This window comes from Oryzias latipes, chromosome 23 (genome assembly GCF_053564925.1).
Source record: "Oryzias latipes strain Hd-rR chromosome 23, Olatipes_Hd-rR_3.1".
Classification (NCBI taxonomy): Eukaryota; Metazoa; Chordata; class Actinopteri; order Beloniformes; family Adrianichthyidae; genus Oryzias; species Oryzias latipes.
Window position 1 is genome coordinate 2244058 of NC_136259.1, and position 20357 is coordinate 2264414.

Below are 20357 nucleotides of genomic sequence, written 5' to 3' on the forward strand. Positions count from 1 at the left end.
AACACAAATTCATGTGAGGGTTTAGAGTTTCTCAGATCTGCGTAGCAGCACCTCCGCCCTACGGCAATCCGTAGTTTCAGATCGCGGGGCTTTGCGAGCGCGCTAGGCAGAGGATCCACTGCCGGTCCGAAGATAAAGCTAGTCCGGGGGGAAGGCGGGAATGCTGCTACGTAGTCCTGAGAAGCTGTGTAAAATAATAATAATAATAATTAATAATTAATAATAATTATTTGTATAGCACCTTTCCAGATAAAAATCACAAAGTGCTTCACAGTACAACACGATAAAACAACAGTAAAACACAGTAAAAACACATGTTAAAAAGAAATTAAGAAAAAGCTATTTTAAAAAGATATGTCTTTAGCTGCTTTTTAAAAGAAAACACTGAGTCCACAGATCTGAGGCTGAGAGGAAGAGAGTTCCAGAGGGATGGGGCCACCGTGGCAAAGGCTCTGTCTCCTTTAGTCTTTAAACGGGTTCTCTTAACAGCCAGCAGACCCTGGTCACATGACCTCAGTGACCTGCTGGGAATGTATGGCTGCACCAGGTCTTTTATGTAGACTGGTGCTTGGTCATTAAGAGCTCTGTATGTTAAGACCAGGATTTTAAAATGCACTCTGTAGTGAATGGGGAGCCAGTGCAGCTGCATTAACAACGGGGTGATGTGTGAGAACTTGGATGAATTGGTTAAAAGCCTAGCAGCAGCGTTCTGGACAATCTGGAGCCGTTCTAGAGATTTTTTACTTAAACATGTGAAGATGGAGTTGCAATAGTCGAGACGGGAGGATATAAAACTGTGAATGAGCATCTCCATCTCAGAACGGGACACGACTGGACTCAATTTTGCAATGTTTTTTAGATGATAAAAACAAGAGCGAACGAGTGACCCGACATGGGAGTCCAGGGATAAAGCCGGGTCTAAAGTTACACCTAGGTTCCTGACAGAGGGCTTGATAAAAGAAGCAAGTGAGCCGAGCTCATGGATTATCTTGGGGAGACAACTGTCAGGAGCAAAAACTAGGACCTCAGTTTTGGCTTCATTGAGTTGGAGAAAGTTGTGATTCATCCAGCTCTTAACTGAATCCAGACACTTTTGTAAAGTCTGTATTTTAAAAACATCCTGGGGTTTAAAAGACACATAAAGCTGAATATCGTCAGCATAAAAGTGATAAGAAATGTCATTAAAAGAACTTAAAATATGCTGTAAAGGCAGCAGATATAAAATAAACAATAAAGGTCCCAAAACTGAGCCTTGGGGCACACCAGAAGTGAGAGGAGCAGAAGAAGACTTAAACTTGGAGAAGACAACAGAGAAAGATCTGCCAGTCAAATATGATGAAAACCAGTTTAAGGCTGATCCGGAGACCCCAACCCAGTTTTTCAGCCTGTCCAAGAGGATGTTATGGTCCACAGTGTCAAAGGCTGCGGTCAGGTCTAATAACAGTAACACAGAGCATTTTCCTGCATCACCCTGCATCAGGATGTCATTAGTGACTCTGAGAAGGGCTGTTTCAGTGGAGTGAGCTCTGCGAAAACCTGACTGAAAATGATCAAATATCCCATGACTGTCGAGAGCAGCTGTAAGTTGTTTGGCAACAACCTTTTCTAAAATTTTAGACATGAAAGGAAGGTTAGAAATGGGTCTAAAACTGCTCAAGAGAGAGGGGTCAAGCCCAGGTTTTTTAAGGAGAGGAAGTACAACAGCTTCCTTAAAGTGCTCAGGGACTTGACCAGACAGCAGAGACGAGTTCATTATTGACAGGACACAGGGACCAATGGACTGGAAGACATCTTTGAGCGGAGAAGTTGGCAACGTGTCGAGGGAGCAAGAGGATGACTTCATTGTGCCAACTAATCTGACTAACTCAGGGAGGGAAACAGGCGAGAAAGTGTCTAAAATCACAGGACGAGGCGGACCAGGAAAAGAACCAGGGCCAGGACCAGCTGTGTGACACAGAGAGCTTCTCACAGATCTGACCTTTTCAATAAAAAATGATAAAAACTTTTCACAATCATCATTTGAATGGATGGGAACGGCAGGTGGACTGGGCATAACAATATCTCTAATAGTGTTGAACAGCACTTTAGGATTACCTCTGCTTTTGGAAATGAGATTAGTGAAGTATGCAGCCCTCGCATCTCTAACAGCATTGTTAAAAGAAACTAAAAGATCCTTAAGATGAAGGAGATGAACATTTAGGTGAGTTCTTTTCCATAAACGTTCAACTTTTCTGCATAATTGTTTCAGACGGCGAATACTATTGTTAATCCAAGGGGAAACCTTAGTGACAGGAGCCAGTCTAGTTTTAACAGGACAGACTTCATCCAAGATGGAAAGACAATAACGGTTAAAGTTACATAATAAAGTATTAACATCAGTACACGGAGAAAGGACCAGGTTAAAAGCATTAGAAAAGACCTCAGCTGTGGAGGAGTTAAGGATGCGAGAGCTGACTTCTCTGCGTACAGGCGAAAGTGATACAGAAAAAGATAAGTTAAAAAAAATGCAATGATGGTCAGAAATAAAAATGTCCTCAGAAAAAATAAAATCAATATGCACACCCAAGGTAAAAACAAGATCGAGTGTGCCACCTTTAACATGTGTGGGCCCAAACACATGCTGAATAAAGTTAAAGGAGTCCATTAGGCTGATAAAACCACTGGCAAATAGATCAGAGTCATCATTAATATGCATGTTAAAATCACCAACTATGATCAGGTTAGACAGCTTCATAGTGGAAGAAAGAAAGTCGCTGAACTCCTGTAAAAACACACCATTTGATCCAGGTGGACGGTAGACAACGGCACAGTGAAGGGGGTACTTATTCCCGACTTTGATCACCTGGAGCTCGAATGAAGAAAATTGAACAGCGCTCACCGAGCGGCATAGGAGGCGATTCCGAAAGACCGCGGCGACTCCCCCTCCACGACCCGATGGCCGAGGCCGTCCGATGAAGGAGTAACCGGCCGGGCAGAGTTCAATGAGGGACGAATGGTCGGAATTCCGCTGCCAAGTTTCAGTCAGAAACATAAGATCCACGTTCCTGGAGTCGATAAGATCGTTTAGCAGAAACGATTTGTTAGCCACGGATCGGGCGTTGAGGAGCGCCATGCTCAGAGGGGAGGGAGCCCTGCGCAAGTTGTCAGCGACCCGCGTCAGGGGCCGCAGGAGCTGAGGGTTAGAACCCAGGCAGTCCGAGAATCCGGAAACCACAGGGAGAGGCGACCATGTCGAAGAAGAGCTTGGATGAACGGTCCTCAGGTAGCACGGCCTCAGAAATCCAGACCCTGTGTGTCCAAGCAGGGACTCGGGAAAAGCATCTGGGTCGGTGGAAGTCGACAGATGACAGCTGACCAGGAACGCTCGTCGCCGTCTACAAGACACTCCTCGCTTCCATCGCAGCCTGATCTTTACCTGGACGCCAGCTCTTTTCCCTCTCCTCCTCCACCGAGATCCGCGTGGCACCGGTAGGCCCTCAGTCAGGACACCGGCTGGAGGCGCCAGATGCAGGGAACGAAGAACGCCGGCGCAGGAAGAAGAGGTATCTTTCCCGATCAGCGAAAGTCCAATAGACAGCAGCGTAAGGCGGTCGTAAACAAAAGCAGCTAAAACGTCGTTTGCAAAAAACAAAATAATAAGCACAGAAAGAAACAGAACTGTAAATTTCTGTGAGAGTGTCCTGCCGGCAGCGGCTAAGCCAAACACAGGCGCCATCTTGCCTTCATCAGAAGTTCACAACCATCACAAAGCCCTCTTCTCTGCCGCTAACACAAAGCTACAAGCCTGGCCGCACTGCTCCTAGCATGTGTCTGTTAGCAGCTGGACACACGGAGATAGCACTGACGTCATCGCCCCGCCTCCCTCCGGTGGATGTGAAAACACAAATGCAATCCCCTCTTTGCACTTTTACTTTAATTATGACACAGAATAAGCGGTTTTCAAGTAGAAAATGAAAATGAATTTATTTTTCTTTTTCATTTTGAATCATTTCATGCAGTTACATTTTGAAAATGAAAAAGCATTTCTGTTAATCCATTTTAATTGTTAACTTAGACATTTCTAAATGAATTTTGCTACACATTTACCAGAGAACCTTTTGAAAATGAAATGTCAAAAACTATTTTCTTTACATTTTTAATTAAGTGACAGAATAAGCAGTGTTGACGTAGAAAAAGAAAAAGCATTTTGAAGGATTACTTTTTCATTTTAATTCTGAGTAAACATATGCAGCTTTATTTTGAAAATAAAAGAGGATTTCTGGTTTTGACTTTTATGTTTAATTATGCTACACAAATGCTTCCATACACAGTGTCCCTGGACAAGACACTGAACCCCACCTTGCCTCTGGTGGAAGGTTGGCAGCAGAGCCAACATGTGTGTGAAATGGGACTGTGGCTGTAAAGCTTTGGGCCCTCGAAGAAAGTGGAAAAAGCGCCATATAAGTACACGCCATTTACCATGTATCGGAATAATGGTTTGAAAGAACGATCCTCTTCCAGCTGTGAGTACGTGCGCTAGCGTTCAGAGGCGGTATGTGACGATCGCGCGTCACATGCCGTAGCATTAGAAACGGCTGCATACATCCATGATGAAACACAAAGGAAAAATGGGGAGCTTTCAAAAAAAATCCATCTTTCTGGCGACCATGACAAATTATCAGTCATCTCCAGCGGTGTTCCACACATCTGGGAAGTACTTGAACGAATCCCACAGCCTTCAGACACGGGAACTCTGTGGGTTCCGTAGTCTGGGACCTTGCCGGAGCTCATTTCTGCCAATTGCCCGAACACTTTGGAGTCAAGCCTTTCAAAGGCTGGGACGTGATGTAGTGTTTATTCATCACCGCCTCCACTGCTGCTCATTCTTAATCAGAGATTCAGTTTATTCTTTTCGGGCTGGAAGAAAAGGCAGCTGATGCAAGACTGTTGGATCCCATTTCTAGCATGTGACATTTAATTTAACGCTACGGGCCTACGATGAAGCACAGTCGGCACAGTGCAGATTACTTTCAATTTAACGTTTATCTCCTTAAAGTGCAGGAAGCGGGGATAATCATCGTGCTATAATGAAAGAAAAACTAAAAAGCAAGCAGGTAAGCCCAGGTAATATGGATTTATGGGAAAGAGCCATGACTCCTTAAGAGTTTGAATCCCATAATAAGATTTCTCAGGAACTTTGCTCACAAATCATCAGCGACTTTTGCTCTTTGTCTTCATTTTATTCTTTGAACTTTTCCTGATTTGTTTCGTTTTGTTCACCAACAGTTTCACAACTGGATTACAAAGAAGTCAACAGTCAAGTTTCAGGTTTGGGTGTCAAGTTGTTTGGGTGTCAAAAGCCCCACTCCAAGGAAAATGCTGTTTTGGGTGTTTTTAACATGGTCTTGTGGCATTTTTTGATGATGGAGGACAAATAGAAAGGAAAATGTAGCTCAAAATTGCCTTTTGGAGTATTTCTTTATTCAAATTAGCAGACGAAAAGTGCAGTTTGAAAAAGATTGTATTTGTGACGGTAAAAGGACGCTGGGCGAGTTCCATCTTTGTTTTCCTCGTCTAAACTGGAATCTGCTCTAAACTGGACGATTGGACAGATATGATACTGCTCACCATTTTTTACTGCACCGCTAATGTTAGGTTGGAGGTCTGAGGGGCTTTGAGCTAGCGGCAGAGCAAGTAAACAGTAACATTAGTGGGGTTGGGAAGGGGGGCGGGGTAGCTCCATGCCAATGGTCCCTTGGAAAGGTTTGTTGCCATTTTGGTTGTGTTTCTGTGTCGGAAAGACCATAGATGTGTCACACATGAATTTATGAATCATAGATGCCTAAAACAAGACAGACAAACTTAGGACTGTCCCGCTCATCAGCCAGGAATGCCGCAGGAAAAATTTAGTTCCAATACAGCAAGAGAACAAACCGGGTTCTAAAAATCACCTTGGAACGGGAACAACATGAGGATCATAATGCGAGGTCATAAATTTGGTTCCAATTTGTGGTTCTTCCTCACGTATTAACATGTTTGTATTTTACATAACATTTCTCTTCTGCCGCGGGGCAAGGACGCCGCGGGGCAAGGACGCCGCGGGGCGAGGACGCTGCGGGGCGAGGACGCCGCGGGGCAAGGACGCCGCGGGGCGAGGACGCCGCTGGGCGAGGTCGCTGCCGGCTTGGTAGCCGTTTCCATGACAGCGTGTCGCACCGCGTATCAAATAGTCCGCTTTTTGTGAAAAACAATTGAAAAGTAAAAGGATAGCAGAATAAAGCACAAATAATGGATGTATCATTTATTTCTATGGTAATTGACTGTGGTATCAGCTTCTCGTTGGCAGATTCAACACCTCCCCATCGGTGCGACCGTTGTTCTCTTGTCACAGAGCTTCACGTCATTTATATTTAAAGTCAGGAATCACTTTTGTCCTCATTAGACTAAATGTTTCCCTCAAAAATCACCAGCTTTTTTGAGCACAGTTAAAGGCAAAATCCGAAGGACCAAATTACATGGAAATGTGAAGGGGGCGGGGCCTAGAGTTTGAGACGCCTGCTTTACACGTCTCTTGCCTTACAGCAAGAAGAAGTGTGTGGAGTTTCCATGTCCATGGAGTTTCCTGTGCATGTGTGGGTTTTCGTCCAAAAACACGCCTCACAGGTTCGTTGGTTACTCTAAATTGTCCTTAGGTGTGAAAGTGTGCGTGGGTGTGTGATGTGTGGCCCTGTGACCGACTGGCGACAAGTGGCCGGGATAGGCTCCAGCAGCCCCATGACCGCGAAAGGGACAAACAGATTAGAAATGACTGAATGTATTTTGGATTGTTTAGAGTTAAAAATACGGTCAGCCTGATATTCCTGCCTGTAGCTCCTCCTCCATCAAGCCAAACGTCGCACACTGTGACACATCCCAAGGGTTTGTGTGTTTGTTGTTTCACGGAAGTCATTTCAATTGGAAAAAATTCCCCTAAAAGAACGGTTCAACATATCTTTGCTCTCCCACATTTGCTGTGACGACTAACAGCCTGGTCATCTTTGCAGTTTCAAGAAGATTCTGGGACACTTTATGAATCCCTAGGGGGAAATGAAAACGTTGCTCTGCAGAAAATGATTGGAAATTAGGGGAGAAGAAGTCACAGAGTTGCACAAAATCTGGTTTTAATTTGGACAAAGTGAACCAAGAGGCAGGACGCACGCCATCACGAGGATGTTTGTGACTACAGTCACAAAAGGCTGTAACAACCAAACGGCAGTAGATGAAGTTTTTCTATTATTTTATTTCAGTAACACAAGTTTTTAGATTTTATTGGTTCTGTCACAGCCAAAGAGGCCTTGCAGTGATGTATCTTTGAGCCGGTCCGTGTCACAAGCCCTAATTCCATGTGTGGATCCTAGAACAGAGAACTCTTATTTCCATACGGCTGCTCGCTGCTGTAATCGGTGAGATCGCACCTGTTTACTGCATTTTAGCATCGGCAGACACACATACAGAGTCTGTCCTTCTGAATTAGAGAGGGTCTATCAATTAGAGACCCGAGTCGCTGAGAGGAGGGTGGCGTGCCAAAGCTCTCTGCCATCACGGATGCTCTCTTTTAATGAGGTGATTGAATTTTCTGTCATTGATCTTTGGCAATTACAGAGTGACAATCTGAGAATCCAGATGCAGATGATGGAGGAACGTTTACAAAGTACCTTTGTCACTGACGGACATGAGATTGAAAGTAGAGATTTTATTTTTTTTTGCCGAGGGAAGAGAGAGGGGAAAAGTGTGAAGGGGGGGGGGGGGTAGAAGGAAAGAGGAGTACTGACTAGAATAGGTTATTATTTTAAGCTGTGAAACATTTATGCTAGACCTGCTGGAAAGACAAATGTTACATCCAAAAGTGAAATTCTGACACTAAGATGGGCGGAAGATATCTGTCCATCAATACACTTTGGGTTAGGAGGAGGGACGAAGCAGACAGGGAGCAGTGTGCACGTGCACGTGGGGGTGGAGCTACATGCACGCTGCCGGAGTGAACCATGTGATCATAAGGCAGGGGTGTCAAACTCATTTACACTGAGGGCCACATCAGCATAGTGTCTGTCCTCAAAGGGCCAGATATAACTTATACATGTAACTAAATGTAAGGAAAAATAAATGTAACTACTCCTTAATGTTAAAAAAAACCCTCAATATTTATTTATTCTAACTTTTTAAAGTGACAATTACAGTTGCATAGAAAACACGTTTGCTTGTTACATTTTGTCCGCTTATTAAAACCCACATAAGTCCATAAATGAAGGGTCAAACTGTCAAGTGAATAAAGAAAAACAACATAAAACTGAGCTAAAAGAACATGTGTGACACGTGTAACATTTTACCCAAAAGGCTGCACACAGCCTCACATCCAACTGATGGTTTGATGACAACAATTTCTCTGCATACACATATAAGACCTGCAAATATTGAATAATTACAGATAGACATAAATAATTATTTATTAAAACTAAAAAAATTTATTTTAAGAAATTAAAAACTTTTATGCTATTGAGGGCCACATAAAAGAACATGGATGGCACTCGGGTTCAGATCAGGGGGGCCATCCATACCAGTCCCGCCCCTCCAAATGCCACTGTCATTGCCCACGTGGGTAATTGAAGTCCCCCAGGAGGACAATGGAGTCCCTCGTTGGGGGGCACTTTCCAGTACCCCTATGATGGCCGGGTATTCCAAACTGCTGTTCGGCCCATAAGCTGAAACCACAGTCAGAGACCTGTCCCCCACCCGGAGGCGGAGGGACGTGACCCTCTCGTCCACCGGGGTGATCTCCAACACTTGGCGGCTGAGACGGGGGTTCATGAGTAAGCCCACACCATCCCGCCGTCTCTCACCATGAGCAACTCCAGAGTGGTGGAGAGTCCGACCCCTCTCTGTTCTTTTTTTCTATATCATGTACATTTTCTTTTGATGTCTTGTCATCACTGGCAGCCAAATGTAAATGATAACTCTGGTTTTCATCCACCCACCCATATTCTTAACCCGCTTTTTCCTTTCTGGGGTGTTGAGGATGCTGGAGCCTGTCCCAGCTACTGTTGAGCAAAGCAACGTTTGTCTTTCCACATTCTGGATGGTTCTGCCGGCCCTCCTCCGCCCCATTCTCCACCTGGACCAATATTCTAACGTCTTCTGGCCTTCAACCACCATCAGCGTCTAGGCTCTGGGTTTTATTCATCTATTGTCCGAGCTTATCCCACCAGAATAAAGACATCATCTGCCCAAAGCCTGACCGCCTAAAGACTATGGACTATTTCATGAACATTTGTCTATTACACGCACATCTCTGTTAAAAAGATTTTACGACTTCTTTGAGTTTGAGCTTTTAAATATTGTAAATGACTCTCTTCAGACGGGCGTCTTCCCTGCTGCCTTTAAAACGGCAGTGGTGAGGCATCTTCTGAAGAAGAGCCATTGAGATCTATACAACTACAACAATTATCATCCAGTATCCAACGTACCATTTTTAAGTAAATGATTGAAAAAACAGCTTTAGCCCAATTTAATGAGTTTTTAAATAGAAATAACATCTTTGAAAAATATCAGTCTGGTTTTAGGACAAACCACAGCACAGAGACGGCCCTTGTTAAAATAGTAAATGATATTAGATGTAACCTGGACTGTCAGAAACTCTCAGTCCTGGTACTACTGGATCTCACTGCTGCATAAGACACATTAGATCACAGTATTTTACTCAACAGGCTGAGAGGTCTGGGCATCTCTGGTACCGTTCTTAACTGTTTTTACTCCTATCTAATCGAACGAAGATTTTATGTAAGCAGGGCCGGCCCTGGTCTTCCGGGGGGCCCTAAGCGAAATTTTATTTGTTGGCCCTCTAACTGATCAGCAGCACCAACAAAGTGCAACTGTTGTTGTAATGTAAATGAGACATTTTGTGAATGTAAAAACAGCACCACTACAGCATTGGATCATTCACTATCAGCTGCCGCAGTAGAGGTGAGTGGCTGAACCCCAGGAAATTTAACATTTTCTTGCCTGCTCTCACATTTTAAGTTAGTCCAGTTGGGAACAAGTTGTTGCCATTAAACTTAAATGCTACAAACTAATTCTATATTGTAGTGGCGGTCACATGCATGTTGGGTCTGCTAGCAGCAGGGGATTGTGGGATGCGGTCTCCTGATCTAATTAGGGCTCAGCATGAGTGTTTATGTTTTGCCCACGTTTCTTTTCATTTGGCAGTTTTGTTGTTCCACCTTAGTTTATTCTTCCTGTTATGTCTGTTTCTTTTTGTTGCACCATGAGTGAGGGAGGGGGAGAGGGCAATCACCCATGTGCAATGTTTTTTGATTTGAAATTCATACAGTAACTAATCAAACTTAGGATAATTAGACATATTAATAAATATTGCTTAAAAGGGAGTGGAAGGAAGCGAATTTATATAATCCCACCCCGTTATACTGTAACCATTTTATTACATGATTTATCAATATCCGGTTCCTAGCTTTTATCAGACAGAATTAAGAATCATAAGGTATCGATAAAGCACATGACAAAGATGAATTACTTAAGTATTACGTCAAAAATAACTATTTTAGAAATCAACATGGAAAATGCAGATCAGTCATCTGAAATATATGCAGATTATGTTACTTATAAAAGTCATTTATATGAATAAAACATTATACTATATCAGTAAAGTAGACACAACACTTTTTCAGGAATTTTCATAGCAAAATTTCATCAAGTATCAAAAGTTAAAAACGTGCAAAATTATGCAGAGAGGCACGCCACGCGTCCTGCTGTGTAACCCGGAACCGGAAACCCCCAAGTTGTTGTGTTCAATGTTGTGTGTGTTCAAAATGAATGTGCTTGCTATGCCAGAAAGGAGATTACGCTCTGAGCTTCTCTTTCTGCCTCTTCCTCTTTGAAACTGTCCGGAGTCGTGCTGTGTTTGGGACACGGACGGCTCTCCAGCACACCCAGTTGATTGACAGCTCCACTGGTTGACAGGTTGGCTCCCGTTTTTCCCGCTACAAGTGACGTACCAGCTGGTCGATTCAATATATTAGTACACATACAAGATTAAACACGAAGAGAGAGTTTATGTATCATGAATTATATACATAAAAAGCCAAAGGGAAATACCTGCACTCACTTTTATAAGTTACTCACTATTATTATTGTAATACCTAATAAAATGCATATTTTTGTTTCTAAAATATGTTAATAATATTCATGGTGTATAATCAAATGCACCTTTTATCATGAGCATTGTATTGCATTATTGTTGCTGCCGAAGAATTGAATACAGTATATTGACTGCATGATGGATGCACATTTAGTGGTGCCAAACCAATTTTAAAAATGCAAAGAAAAAAACAGTAATGACATATGTATATATGAATTTTTTTACTGTAACATTGGGCACTAAACAAATGACATTCACAAAACTCCAACTTACTAAAAACAGGAACTTAATAGCAAATCAAATAAAAATAATCCAAAATAAGGAACACATCAGCTCAATGAGCTGCTTTGAGATGAAAGCAGTCATTCTCAAATATTAAACTTTCATTCTTCTTGCCTCAGCAGACGCAAAGTCATTTATGATGTCAGTATAATCCAATTCTTTCCCCACTTGGTGGTTGATGCTGCTCATGGCTAACAGATGCTCCTGTCCCATGGTTGACCTTAGGTATGTTTGAATTAGTTTTAACTTGGAGAGTTTTGTCAATAGTTTTTCCTGTTTTGATTCTTATTTCTAATTCTTTCTAATTCTTGGAGTGGTTGCACACACCCCTCAGAGATTTTGTGTGTGCGTAGGGAGTTTTTTTGTGTGTGTAGATGACATCATGACATACAATAAATCCCATTACGTCATGATGACATCATTGTCAAGACATGATGTCATAGCGTGAACTTACACTTAGTCATGTCATCTGTCACGTCATGACATCATATTGCATATCATGATGTCATAACGTGTCATATGACATCCTTGTCAGAAGTTCATAAATAGGAGTCATGTTTTCTGCCAGATTTCACTTTGAGATTCAAAGAGATCAGCTCTGCAAGGATCTTAAGATTGTTTGGAAAATGTCTGGAAATCAGAGAAACCACGCGACTAACCCAAACCAGGGATTCTACCGACCTCACGGGAATCCTCAATTTGGGCAAAGAAACCACCGTGTCCAATTCAACCCAGAATATCCCCCCCCTGGAATGTACACCCAACATGCACCAGTCCATGTCCCCCACAGGAACCCAAATTGGGGACACAAAAACCCCCATGTCCCCTTCAACTGTGTTCCCCCCTCTGGCATGCGACCCCCACATCCACCAGTCCATGTCCCCCAAAGAAACCCTAGATGGGGACACAAAAACCCCCATGTCCCCTTCAACTGTGTTCCCCCACCCCAGAGAAGGAACCCCCCATATCCAGCTGAACTCCGTTCAGAAAGCACCGACCCTAAGTCAGCCAATCAATGTCCTCCACTGGAAAAACCAAGTAAACAGAATAATCATGAAAATGTGGCTGTCAGTGAGGACCAGGCATCTAAGGAAAATGTAGAGGACATTAAAAAAGAGATAACAGACCTGAGAAATCAGCTGATGGAGAAAGACGCATATCTTTCTAAACTGAAGGAGGAAAAACGTGAAGCCCGGAGGGATCGGGGGGATAAGCTTCATAGACTCAATGTGAAAAACATAAAGCTGGTGAAAGAGGTCAAGTTTAGGACCCAGTGTGAACGTAAAGTGGTCACTCTGAGAGAAGAACTGAAGGATCTCAATGAAGCTGCTGAAGCAAAGCAGCCAGAATGTGAGGAGAGAGAGAAAGAGGCTCATATCCAAGCATTGAACAAACTGGCACTGCTGAAGAAAGAGCTGCAGGAAAAAACCCTTTACAATCGGCAACTGACACAAAGACTGAAACTTGAAGAGGATGCAGAGAAAGATCTGAAACACAAGATGGAAGAGATCCAAATCCCATTGGAGACTGCAGTCAATGGGATTTCAGGGAAACCTGCACAAAGTTTCTCTGCCAATGAAGTCCAGCTTCGTGTTGAAACACAAACCAAAGTGTCAGAACCAGAGGTGGTAAATAACCAGGTGGAGGCTGAGGAAACTGACATGTTCTTAGCACCTCAGGATTTAAATGGATGGCCACAAAACCATCTCTCTGAACCAGAAGTGGTCTGGGAACAGGCGGAGTATGAGAGAACTGACGCCATCATAGCCCCTCAGACTGAAAATGAAGAGCCACAAAATGCAGCATCAGAACTACATGTGGTCTCAGAACAGGAGGAGGCTGAGGAAACGGACACCACCATCCTAGACTTTCTGGACACTGGTGAAGCTCAAGACCTCAGGATTTCTCAGGAAGAAGTCAGCCCCCCATCACCATCAGAGCCTGTTCCATCAATGGAGTCAGGACATGAGGACAGGGAAGAACCAGAAGCTTTGCCGTCTGAACAGACCAAAGCACAGAAACCATCACTGTGGAAGCGCTTCAAAAAGCTTTTTAAGCCACGCCACAGAAATCACAGAGACAAAGAAAACCAGGGTTAATGTGACAGAGAATTTAATTTAGTTGTAGGAATAGTATTTTAATTAAGATAAGCTTTAGTTTTAGTCACAATTTAGTCCTGTTGATTCTGTTAGTTTTAGTATCATTTTAGTCGACTGAATTAGAGTAGAGATTCAGTCAAACAAATCTAGAGTCAAAGGTCAAAAGTTGTCATTTCTGCAAAAGAAGCATCAACAACCTAAAAAAATTAAACACATTCAAAGAAAATAAATTATAATTCTATCACAATTATAATAAATATCTGAACATTAAAAAAGCCTTTATTGAAGAGGTAGTCAAGTCTAATAAGTTTTTCTAACATTCAGTTCTTCAGTTCTTTTTTTTTTTACTTTTTAAAACCCTTTTCTATAATCCCCCCACCACACACACACACACACACACACACACAGAAACACTCACTACGCACACACAAAGTCTCTGAGTGGTGTGTGCGGTGGGGGGGCATTCTATGATGTTTTTTTGAATTTTTGTCTAACTTTTAGTTTTTAAATGTGGAAAATGTTTCTAATGTTTAGCATTTTGATTTAGGTCAAATGGAAAAGTGCTATACATATAAAGTTTGATTAGAGATCTAAGGAATGTAAATAATAAAGATGTGTGTGTAATAGAAGAATTTTCCTGAAATAGTCCATAGTCTTTAGGCGGTCAGGCTTTGGGCAGATGATGTCTTTATTCTGGTGGGATAAGCTCGGACAATAGATGAATAAAACCCAGAGCCTAGACGCTGATGGTGGTTGAAGGCCAGAAGACGTTAGAATATTGGTCCAGGTGGAGAATGGGGCGGAGGAGGGCCGGCAGAACCATCTAGAATGTAGAGAGACAAACGTTGCTTTGCTCAACAGTAGCTGGGACAGGCTCCAGCATCCTCAAGACCCCAGAAGGGATAAAGCGGGTTCAGAATATGGGTGGGTGGATGAAAACCAGAGTTATCATTTACATTTGGCTGCCAGTGATGACAAGACATCAAAAGAAAATGGACATGATATAGAAAAAAAGAATAGCTGACTTAACAGCTGTTTGAAAAAGATGCACATCTAGAAGAAAAGAAACTTTAGGCCATGGATGATTGGACGATTAAGAAGACGCTCTTTGACCAAAACAGAACTATGGACAGAGAGTTCAAGTTTAGGATCAGAGTGGAAAGAAAGTTGGGATCCTTCCAGAGAAACTGTTGGAAATAAATCAAGATAATAAAGCAAAGCAGGAAAAAGCACAAACACACATACATAATTAAAACATAGATTTTGTTACTTGAAAAGAACCTATCTGATCAGAACTGCATAATGAAAACAATGCAAAACTATAAAATAATCTAATTTAGTAGAGGTGGGATTATATCAACTTGATTCTTCCTTTTCCTTTCCAAGCTATAAATCAAGATCTACTTGACTTTAGTTAATGATCACTATATTTAATGAAGCAAATGTGACTTAAGTATGTCTTTGTTAGTCTGTGTTATTTTTTTATTGTATTGACTACAAATAATGCTTGAAATAAAATAAAAAAAGAAAAAAATAACAATCCTCTCCATGAACCGCCACCTTACCGTGGTGGAGGGGTTTGAGGGCTTGAGTGATCCTAGAAGCTGTGCTGTATTGGGTTAACCCTCTTGTTAGGGTCTCCCATTGCAAACAGGTCCTAGGTGACAAGCCGGACTAAGAGCGGTTCAGAAAATCTGGATGGAAATTGTTACATCTAAGTCACCTTTATCTTTCCTCTTTTGCTGCTTTACTTTAGACTTCACAACACACTGTTCGATTTTTCATGGCTACTAGTCCCTCCAATTCATCCTCACTTCTACTCACCTGGAAGTGTTTTCCTATCCCCCCAACCCATCGTACCAGACCCTCTACTGAATGAAGAAGACCAGATCAGCCAAGATGAAGTCACCGAGGTCGTCGACGAGCTCCTCTGTGGCAAAGCAGCAGGAGTGGATGAAGTCCTCAAGTCCCTCAAGTCTCTGAATGCTGTGGGACTGTCTTGGTTGACACGTCTCTACAGCATTGCATGGAAGTGGGGAAAAGTACTACTGGACTGACAGACAGGAGTGGTGGTTCCCCTCTTTGAGAGGGGGGGCCAGAGGGTGAGTCCTTATTACTGGGGAGTCACTCTCCTAAGCCTTCATGGGAAAGTCTACGCAAGAGTATTTAGAGATTAGAGTTTGTCTGATAGTCCAAGATACAGATCCAGGAACAACAGATCAGATCCAGGAACAACAGATCAGATCCAGGAACAAAAATTCTATTCACTTCACTGTTTGTGTACAAAATATACCATGTTATTTTTACAAAGATTTATTTTAATTATAAAGCTTTATCTTGGTCACCATATTTTCCAATTTCTTTGCAGATTTTCTAATTGAAATATGTAAAAGTCCAGCTGCTAGCATGGTTCTATGGTGTAGTGGTTAGCACTCTGGACGCTGAATCCAGTAGTCTGAGTTCAAATCTCAGTAGAACCTTGAAACTCTCCTGACTCATCATTGTTACATGGATCTAAACAATCCAGCGCCTCAATGTAATGAATTAAAAATAACAAACACCCCAACCTTGATGCAGACTAAATCCCACTTTCCTCCACTGGTTATGGCAAGAGACAGGTACTGTAGCTGTTGCCATGATAACAAATCACGCCACATATTAAATGTTGTGCTTCTTTTGAAAACGGATTTTAACAAGATCTGACTAATATTTATGTCTTTCATTAGTGAAGAGAGAAAGTTCCCAACAAGGTGTCGATTCTCAGATGTCAACGGATGACATGGACACGTGAATCGACCATCGGGAAGCTAAGAATGGTTTTGCCCTCTGCGTTGTCCTGCATGATCCCTTAACCCTTGTGCTATCCTAGGCACCTTAACATTGGGAGTTGGGTCGTCTAGACCCACTAGACAGTGCTCTGAACCTTTTTTCTTCAATGATTTGTGATCTTCACTGGTGTCCATGCATTACATGAAATCTTTCCACCGTTATCCACCTTTGTCATAATAGGGAGAACACGCCAATGTAGGGGGGGTTCATCTAAGATAGCACAAGGGTCACTGCATTTTCCTGTTTTGTGAAGCACCTTGAATTACTTTATGTACGAATTCTGCTAAATAAATAAACTTGCCTTCTCAACCAACCAAAACTTTTATAACCCTTGTGCTATCCTATGACCCCACCCTTCCATTGAGGTGTTCTCCCTACCATGACAAAGGTGGATAAAGGTGGAAAGATTTCATGTAATCCATGGACACCAGTGAAGATCACAAATCATTGAAGAAAAAAGGTTCAGAGCACTGTCTAGTGGGTCTAGATCAGTGTTTTTCAACCTTTCCTGAGCCACGGCACACTTTAACCTTAAAAAAATCCCGCGGCACACCAGCATCCAAGAATTTAAAAAAAAAGGAGAAACTCATAGTCTGTAATGATCTACAGTCCCTCCGCAATCTCACATGCATTCTTGGGATAATTGTGGCAGAAAAAGCTGGAAACTGCAGCTGTTTTTTCTAAAAGATGTAATAAAAGTTAAGTTAGAAGATTTAAAAACTGTTTGATTTGTGTTCGTTGTTGTTTCAAGACGTTAAGAGGAGAGGCTCATTGTGCGCCAAGACGCTGTCAGTTTAACCCAATGCATCATGGGAGATGTAGTGCTAAAATCTGCCGAATGCAGAAAGACTAGCGTCTCTGAGCTTCATTTTGTTCACTTTTTCCACGGTCTGACACCGGATTCTGTGGAAAGCTACACCGCTAAAGACGAGCTTTAGCTGGTGTTTTTGTTAGAACTGAGCGACTTTACGAGCTAAATCGGGACAAGGAAGTGAAGACTTTAACCACTTCTGATTGGTCAGACTGATGACATGTGATTAAGCCCCCCAAGAATGATTGGTGGAGACAGTTAAAGGGATGAGACTTTTCCAAAATACAGCCGAAGGTGCAGCTGAATCGCGGTACCGTCATTCTTATCAAAATGTCTTTAATAAAATAAAATAAACGCAAAGAAAAAGTATTTTATGATCTTTTATATTCCTAACTCCTCAGTGTTTTATCAGGGCCTGTTTGGATGGACAAAGAGCTAATCTCCTGGAGATGGAATATGTTTTTAGATCAGTGAATGAGTGCAATTTCCCACGGCACACTTGACCATCTCCCACGGCACACTAGTGTGCCGCGGCACACTGGTTGAAAAACACTGGTCTAGATAACCCCACTCCCAATGTTATAGTGCCTAGGATAGCACAAGGGTTACACATCGAATTCATGTAAAGATCCGTCGGCCGAAACCCTCAACAGACATCTGTGTACATCAACGAATGACGGACGCAAGAAACATGAATTACGTACAGTACAGATCAAAAGTTTGGTTCCAGGTTACAGCACGGACGCGTGTGGCTCACGGCGGATATACAACTATCTCCACATGACTTAAAAAGTTGATTTTCTACAAAAAAGAGAGCTGACCATGGCCCCTAAGAAAAACAATGACTACGAAGACCTTAAAAAGATTCTTGATGATATCCAAGCTGCGTTGTATCTACCATACCAGATGTATCTTACTGATATTACCTCACATGCTCCAAAAAAAATTGATGAGTTGATTCATGATTTTTCCTAATGTAACATAATTTTGCACATATTTTTGATGTCTATTTTACGGATATAGTATTATTTTTTTATTCATATCAATTACATTTATAATTAATATAATCTGCATACATTTTGGATACTTCATTGTCATGTTGATTTCTAAAAGTTATTTTAAAAAAATAATAATTTAAGTAATTTTCTTTGTCATGTGCTTTATTGATAATTCAAGATTCTTAATTCTGTCTGATAAAAGCTGGGAACCGGATATTGATAAATCATGTAATAAAATGGTTATAGTATAACGGGGTGGAATTATATAAGTTCGCTTCCTTCCACTCCCTTTCAAGCAATATTTATTAATATGTTGAATTATCCTAATTTTGATTAGTTATTGTATGAATGTATAACTGCTGATTGTATTGTTTGTGTGTATTATTCTTATTTGATTGCTTGAAATAAACCATTTCAAATCAAATCAAATCAAATCCTTCTCATTCAAAGAGTTTTCTTTATTTTCAGGACTATGAAAGTTGTAGATTCACACTGAAGGCATCAAAACTATGAATAAATACATGTGGAATTATATACATAAGAAAAAGGGTGAAACAACTAAAAATATGTCATATTGTAGGTTCTTCAAAGTAGCCACCTTTTGCTTTGATTACTGCTTTGTACACTCTTGGTATTCTTTTGATGAGCTTCCAGAGGTAGTCACCTGAAATGTTTTTCACTTCACAGGTGTGCCCTGCCTTATTAATGGGGTTGGGACCATCAGTTGTGTTGTGTAGAAGTCAGGTCGATACACAGCTGATAGTCCTACTGAATAGACTGTTAGAATTTGTTTTATGGCAAGAAAAGAGCAGCTAAGTACAGAAAAACGAGTGGCCATCATTACTTTAAGAAATGAAGGTCAGTCAGTCCCAAAAATTGGGAAAACTTTGAAAGTGTCCCCAAGTAAAGTCACAAAAACCATCAAGCGCTCCAAAGAAACTGGCTCACATGTGGACCACCCCAGGAAAGGAAGACCAAGAGTCACCTCTGCTGCTGAGGATAAGTTCATCCAAGTCAGCAGCCTCAGAAATGGCAGGTTAACAGCAGCTCAGATTAGAGAGCAGGTCAGTGGCACACAGAGTTCTAGCAGTAGACACATCTCTACAACAACTGTTCAAAGGAGACTGTGTGAATCAGGCCTTCATGCTAGAATATCTGCTAGGAAACCACTGCTAAAGAAAGGCAACAAGCAGAAGAGACTTGTTTGGGCTCATGTATCATGAGAGATCAACATGTCTTACGTAGACAAAGTCTAAATCTTTCTAATTAAGGTTTTAGTACTTTAACCATATTTACCTTAGCTTGGTAGATGCAACAGCATTGCTTTGGAATTGTTTGGAAGGTTCCGGTGCATCCATACCATGAAGCACTTTACCAATACTTTTCAGCACCTGTCCAGGTGAGAATCAAGGGATCCACATTTATGAAGCTGATGTGACTGAACTACTGGTCTAAGTCCCGTTCCGTGAAGTTAGGGATCCTGTCTGCTGGGAACTCATTCTGAGAGAAGTATGTGTCAGGATCCTGGTCTCCTCCCACACCTACCGGGGAATCATCGCCACACCTGCTGCCCATCAGCCTGCAGCCTTCATATGGACTCTGCTTCATGTGGTAGCGTACAGACTAAAGCTAGGCTCTAAGCCAAGTGCCTCATTCATTCTTATCCACTCTGTTTTGCCTCTTCAGGAATTGCCACCAGCTTCACCTCCACCTATGGTCACTGATTTCCACACATCAGGACACCAAGCAAAAGCTCCATTCTTCGGTCGGCACTACTCCCACCAGACCGGCAGCTCTCCACTCTGTCATCTTCCAAACCTGAAGCCTGCACCCCCACCGGGACTCAATAAAAGTCTGATACTTCATCCACCTTCTGTTTCTGTCCTGCTTCTGGGTCCAGCCTCGTTCATCCTAACAGTGTGTCGTCTTCCTGAGAGCTCCTCGCAGTCCCCCGGTCGCCTCCATGAGCCGGACCTCTTCTGCCTGCGGACCTCACCTACCGCCATGGGGGAATAGAACCAGCGCGTAAATAAATAATCATTTCATTTCAGGGTCTTGTTCTCCAAAAGGCAAATGAGCGTGTTTCCTGTCAGCGCTTTCAGACACACTTTGATGATCAGATGGCGTTACCATGGTAACTGTGCCTTGCTTTAACTGTCCCCCCCATTTTT

At 42.2% G+C, this 20357-nt stretch overlaps 1 protein-coding gene and 1 non-coding gene across 4 annotated transcripts in view; one reads left to right on the top strand and one right to left on the bottom strand.

The window, feature by feature from the left end:
- The window catches only part of tafa2 (TAFA chemokine like family member 2), a 98177-nt gene that overhangs the window by 67866 nt on the left and 9954 nt on the right, over positions 1-20357 (bottom strand). The window contains exon 2 of one of the 3 annotated variants that reach the window (XM_078941758.1): positions 20057-20182. The exons of 1 other annotated variant lie outside the window; for it this stretch is intronic. Coding sequence is in view for 1 of the 2 variants with exons in the window: in XM_078941757.1 (XP_078797883.1) it covers positions 19483-19544 (62 nt within the window). In the remaining variant the exon portion in view is untranslated. Of the gene's footprint in view, positions 1-19482; positions 19964-20056; positions 20183-20357 lie in introns of those variants that run through there. One more of the 3 variants, XM_078941757.1, reaches the window with a different exon arrangement.
- Positions 15957-16028, top strand: trnaq-cug (transfer RNA glutamine (anticodon CUG)). The gene has a single exon. It is a non-coding gene; the product is annotated as a tRNA-Gln (tRNA).